Below are 6101 nucleotides of genomic sequence, written 5' to 3'. Positions count from 1 at the left end.
GAGTAGAAGTTAGAATTAGCTGTTGCAGCGCATTAAACCCCATCAAGGGTTTGCCTTCAGCCCAAAGAGTCTCCCCCAATGTTGTCCTCTAACCCTCGAGTCCCAAGCAGCGCTCGGAGCGGTGCGGAGCGGCGGCTTTGCTTGCTGGAGTGATGCTGTGCAGCAAAGTTGCTTCACGAGCTGCATCTCTGCAGCCTGGATGGCAGCGTGCTGCCACCGGGGCACGTCCTGCGGGGACCCAGGGTGAGCTGCGCCGGGCAGTCGTACCTGGGATCGCTTCCCGATGCTGTGAGCGCTTCCAGCTGGGAATCGAGACGCGCAGGCGTTTGTGCTTCTCGAAAAACCTATTTGAAACTTGTCCTCTTTCTCGGCAGCTGTGCTGGAGGGAGAGCAGCGGCGTTGCTGGAAGCCTACATAGCTGCCGTTCCCCCGTGTCAGCGCTGTGTCACGGCCCTCCTTTGTGTGCCGGTTTAGATTCCTGGGGCTGGCGGTAACGCCGTCAGCTGTAAGACGAAGTTTAGGGGCAGCGAGGCTTGGAGAGATGGAGGTCGCGCTCTCGGGGCGGCTCCGCTGCCCGCTCAGGCTGCGGAGAGTGCTTTGTGAGAGCCGCAGGACAGAAACACCTCTGCTGAGCAATGCCTAATGTGAACTGTGGCAAAAACGTTCATTAATTGCTCTCTGGCCGGGGGTGAGGGCCGCCTGAGTGCGTCCCTTCTGCTGTGCTCGCTCTGGAGGCTGCCGTAGGCACGGGGACCGCCGGCCGTGCCGGACAGTCCTTGGCACTGGGCAGCCGGAGTGTTCCTGGGAGGAAGAGGCTCTGAAGTCACGTTGGCCGTCGGATCATCCCTACATACTTACAGCGGCATCCCTGGTATTTACGCACAGCTACGACAGCGCTGGGAAGGGCTGGCAGGCTCCGAGAGGTCCGTTAATTACCTCTAATGTGGCTCTAACTCAAGCGAGAGGCTGCAACTTTCAAGATGCCCGAAGAACTCGGGACTCGGCTGTTGATCTGTCTGTCCTCAATGCCTCTGGTAGCCGGGAGGGCGCGAAATAATCCTGCGCGGTGGGATGGGAAAGGGGGGTGCGGGTCCAGAGCAGCGCCTGGTGCAGTGAGAAGTTCCCCGCCCCCCCTCGCTGTTAGCCCTGAGCTCTGGAGGAACTCGTGTGACTGGAGGAAAAGAACAAATTATGTTGCTCTGAGCAACTGAAATGAGGCAAATTGTCCTTCTGGGCTGAGTCATCGTCTGGTAGAGCCGCGGCAGTGTTTGTGCGCCGGGGTGTGGTACCTGGGGGTAGGTGGCACGAGGGTTTGGGTTTGGCTCTTGCCAGTAGGTGCGGTGGTGGAAATGACTTTATTCTTTTTTTTTTTTTAAAGCTTAAGGGAGGGAATCATAGTGACAGCCACCTGCGGTTCTCCCTGGGTTTGCTCACTGCGTACTCGACGTGTGCCTGGCTCCGAGTCCCGGTGTCACGCTGTGGGCTTGTTGACCGAAATCTGCTCGGTGTTACGAGCTGATAACGTGGCTTTCGGCTGCTGCTTTTCCCTGGATTTGCAGGGTGGTGCCGGGTGGTTTGGGGGGGGGGCTCAGCTGAGCAGGGAGGGCACCCCCCTGCCTTACCTGGAGTGAGCGAAGGTGTTGCTTTGGGCTGTGCTTGCCCTGTTGCCCCTCCTGCCTCTGCGCTGCCCGTTCGGCGGTGTTGGTCCGGTCCCTGGGCAGCCGCGCTGGACCCCTCGTGCTTCCTCTGGCGGCCGTGGCCATGGGGGCTCGAGCTGCGGTGGCTTGGGGGCCGGCCGGGTGTCACTCGTGGTCTGCGTGGGGTTGAACTGCGGAGTTGTTTGGGAGCAGCTCTGAGTTCTTCTCATAGGGCTCCTTCCAGCTGCGAAAGCCACTTGGGTCACGTAAATGCCAAGTGGAAATAGTTTCTTCAAGAGCAGCCTGAAAAAAAACCCCACCAAACCCAACCTTAAAATACTACTTTAGAGCTCATTAGGTGCTGCAACCCATAATGTAGGGTGATGAGCTGAATTTCAGGGGTCGTGTCGTTAGCCTTGAGTCTGCGTGTGCCCGACTGGTCAAAGGCAGAGCTGCGTTGGGGTCCCAAACCTCGGGTGGGCTGTGGGGTCCACTGGAGGCTGCTGGTGCAGGAGGTGTGGGGGAGAGGATGCAAAAAAGCTGCCTTCACCAAGAGGTCAGGCTGGTGGCTCCTCTTCTCGTTGCCGTCTCCCCGATGCCGTGTCAGGCTGCAGCTCTGGCGAGGGCGGACGTAGCTCTTGACAGCCCCACCATGGGGAGAGGGGGCTGAGGTGTGCTCGGGGTGATCCCGCATCCTCTGGGGCTGTGGGGTTGGGGATTAACCACCAAAGGTGTAGGCAGAAGGGTGGTATCCGTGATGAGGACCGCTGAGCCGTCTCTGTCGGACCGTCTGCTCCTCAGGAGAACCTTTTCTTCTCTGTCTGCATTTCCTTGGCTCGGTGGCTGCGCAGCCTCACCTGACCAGCTCTTCTTGCTATCTCCTGGCTAACATCAACAAAAAAACCCTAAAGCAGCAACTTTGAAGCCTGCAAACCGCAGCTGTGAACTCTGCGGACGGTCTTGCTGCTCACAAGGGTTTATGTCGTGCCTCCTTCATAGTAGGAATCTTCTCCTGTCCTGCATTTGGCTGAGCCAAATGAATTCCTGACCCAGAGACGAGACAGCAAGATGCTCCTGTAGTGTAGGTCACAAACGTCACTGCTCTGTTGAGATTAGATGCATTGGGAAGGTTGGGGGGGATTTAGTTGTATCCTAAACTGAATATTGTCTGTCCTCTGGGTTTTGCAGGGGTCACGGATGCTGTCATGGACATCTCGAGGCTGGAGGAGCCGTGCATTGGAGTTGTGCGGTTCTAGTGGGACGTGGCCCTGTTTTGGAAGTCACTCGTGTTAACGACTCTCTTGTCTCTGTTTCCAGTTCTGGCATAAAGCATGTTTCCACTGCGAGACCTGCAAGATGACCCTAAACATGAAAAACTACAAGGGCTACGAGAAGAAGCCGTACTGCAATGCGTAAGTCTCTGCTACTGCTCGCGTCGCCACCGAGACAGCGCCGGGCCTGGGGGATGCTGTGGGCTTTGCTGGACCCTCCTCCTTCGCGAGTACCGGTCCTCCCACTCCGAAACCAGAGTTGTGGGGAACCGTGAACTCTGCAGAAACTGTCTTTCCCCACCGCTCAGCGGCATTTTCTGGCAGTGCACATGAAGCCCTGGCTGAAGGGGTCACACCGGCCAATTAACGTCAGTAACAAACCAGTGTTTTCCAGGCTGAAATGCCAGCAGATGGCTGCTCTCCAGTTCCAGCTAGGGGAGACAAAAAGGGACTGAAATTCAGATACGGGCAGGCGTTTACATGGAGCTGATCTTAATCTGTATCCCCTTAAAGAAGGGGAAATAAAAAGGTGTTTGTACCACCCCAACTGCATACCGGTGTTTGGGGAGAGGAGAAATGCCCTTTGGGGCAGGGGGGGTGTGAGGCAGCGAGGGACACGGGTGTCACTGCAGCCTGGGCTGGGCTGGTGGCCAAGGACCACCCCGATCTCTGGGCACTTGCCCGGTGTGTTACGAAGGTAAATACAGCTTGAACGTGCGATCCTTCCCCCTGAGCAGTGTAGGGGAGATGCAGGTGGAGCAGGGTACAACGGGAGCTGCTGCCTGTACCGCACACCAATGTGCCCTCCTGCATCTTTCAGGTCACTTCTGAGTGATGGATGTTCACTGAGTGATGGATGTTCACTGGCCCCCCATTATTTTTTTTTTTTTTTTAATTCTTATTGAGGAGGACCCTTAATTAGGCAACAGCAGAGCGCAGAAGGCTGTGGACACTGGTCCCTGCTCAGACCATAGGGAAGCGCTGAGCTCTACGTACCTGATGTGTTTCTTAATGTCTGCAAAGCAGCTTTGCAAGAAGACTTTTGTAGCTGCTGCTTATACATTAACAGTTCTTAGAAGGAGAAGTAGATAACATAATGCTGCTTAGCACTTGTATAGTGTGGGCCATTCACGGAGTACTTTAAAAACATTAATCCGGACAACATCCTTGTAAGATGGGTATTACCTTATTAATGTCTGAGAGGAGTAGGAAGGAGAAGTGGTGACACCATCAGCCACGCGGTGCCTCAGCAAAACCTCCCCGCTCCTTAGCTCTTCTGTAGGCTGGTTGTTGCTGGTGTTGGGTGTTGACGATGACGACCTTGGACAAGTCACGATCAAAGCTTCTGTTGAACTGGGATGAGACTTGTGGCATTCGGGTCTCGGCTGGTAATGGTTGTGTCTCGGGATCTCCCCTGACACGTGGCGTGGCCGTCGTATGGAAAGTGGCAAAGAACTCTTGGTTGTATGGTTGTATGGTGGCCAACAGTGCTATTAGAGCTGCAGCTTCTGAGGTGGAACTGGGACCTTCCTGGAGTAGTATGAGGGGGAAACATGTGCTGTTGAGGCAGGGAGGGGTGTTGATGAGGGGGATACCTGTTTGGACTGTGCCGGTCTCTCAACCTGCCGTGACGGTGGTCCAGCCAGCTTGGGACCTGTGAGCTTGGGTCCTTCATTTGGAGAGAGCTGCAGGAGAGGAGACCTTAAGCTCTACTTACTGTCCTGAACCAAAGGTTTCTTCTCTGGACCGTGGGCACCCTGAGAGCAGCCCTGGCAGAGCCTTGCTGGGGCCGTGCCCGCCAGAGGGGTGGCCCCGGGGTCCTCTCCTTGTGCTCTCTCCCTCCAGGCTGCTGGAAGGGAAATGGGATAATAATGGGGAAATTCCTGAGATTCCAAGGAGTCTGCGCAACCTCGACCCATCTCAGTTTCTCAACCCCCTCTGCTGAGAGCTGCCTTTGATGCTGCTTTGCTGTCTTAACCCTTTCACAGCCTCCCTGAAGGAGAGGCAGCGTCTGCCTCACTGCTACCGCAGGGCAGCCCGGGATGTTCAAATGGTGTGCAGAAACCGGCATTAAACGTTCTTCCCACTTTGCCTGGCCATGCAAAGCGAAGTGAGAGCAGCTGAAAGCTGCCTGCGGCAACTGCCGGCCCCTTGTTTGCCGGGGGAGGCTGTGTGGGACCCCAATGTGGACCCCGACCCGGGGCCAAGGGGAGCTGCAGCCGAAGGACCCGGGTTTGGTTCCTTCTCATCTGGTGCCCCTGGAGTATACTGGGGAGAAAGAAACATCCAGGCAAGGTGAGTGTGTCTGGCAAAGGACGCCCAGAAGATGCTCACCCTTCCCAAAGAGGTTTTGCTGCTGTTGGGAGTGGAGGGGCAACATCTTCTGTCCCCCGAGAAGGGGGTGGAAAAGCAACGTTTACCCTGGCAGGGAAGAGGCCGCTTTTCTGAACATGCCTTAGCACAGGGTCTCCTCTGTTCGAGCCGTGGCCTTCTGCCAAATTCCTGAGTTTCTTTCTTCAAGAGAGCAGGAGGAAGAGGGTTGGGCTTCCTCCCGATCTGACACTGCCCCAGCAATAAATCTGCGTGAAGCCTTTGGAGCCGGTGGCTGGTTGAGCTCTGCCCTCTGCCCTCCCGATGCCCGTCGGTGTTGGGAACTTGCTTTGGCGACAGACGTGACCACCTCCACCCTCCTCACCGTTCCTCTTCTGACTTCAGCTGGGTACTGGGGTGACTGGTCGCTTGCTGAGAGCGGGATTGGAGGCTGGGCTCGTCTCTTTACGTGAGCGCTTTGAGCTGGGAGAGGTAGAAGTGGAGGAAGGGCAATATCCAGGTGACTATCCTGCAGATGAAGGGATGGCATGTGAGCTCAAGGGGACCAGCTGCTCCCAAATAATGCATTATATATGGGCTTTAACTTCTTGCTGAAGGGATGACAGAGCTGTGTGCTGCAGTTGGCAGGGCCGATGCTGGGCATCGGGGCCGGGAGTCCCAAACGGAGGTGGTACCCGCAGCAGTGGGGCTCTCTTCCCCCTCCTTCGAGGCTTTCTTTGCCTCGGCAGTGGCTCAGTGTGCAGCACAAATCTGTGCCTTGAAAAACCCTGCCTGTGTGTTCCCAGCTGTATATTCGGTCTGGGGAGCTGGAGACATCTCCAGAGACGTCCCTGGGCAGCGCCGCTGCTTGAAATGCGGAGAG

At 56.4% G+C, this 6101-nt stretch overlaps 1 protein-coding gene across 1 annotated transcript in view; it reads left to right on the top strand.

Moving 5' to 3' along the window:
- The first annotated feature begins 2968 nt into the window (after positions 1-2968).
- The window catches only part of LASP1 (LIM and SH3 protein 1), a 26834-nt gene continuing 23701 nt past the window's right edge, over positions 2969-6101 (top strand). The window contains exon 1 of the mRNA XM_009887090.1: positions 2969-3049. Within this exon, the coding sequence (XP_009885392.1) occupies positions 2969-3049 (81 nt within the window). The remainder of the gene's footprint in view (positions 3050-6101) is intronic.

The sequence above is a fragment of the Charadrius vociferus genome, unplaced genomic scaffold (genome assembly GCF_000708025.1).
Source record: "Charadrius vociferus isolate BGI_N301 unplaced genomic scaffold, ASM70802v2 scaffold816, whole genome shotgun sequence".
NCBI classification, from domain to species: Eukaryota; Metazoa; Chordata; class Aves; order Charadriiformes; family Charadriidae; genus Charadrius; species Charadrius vociferus.
The sequence above is the reverse complement of the archived record's forward strand: the minus strand, read 5'-3'. Positions and strand labels throughout refer to the sequence as shown.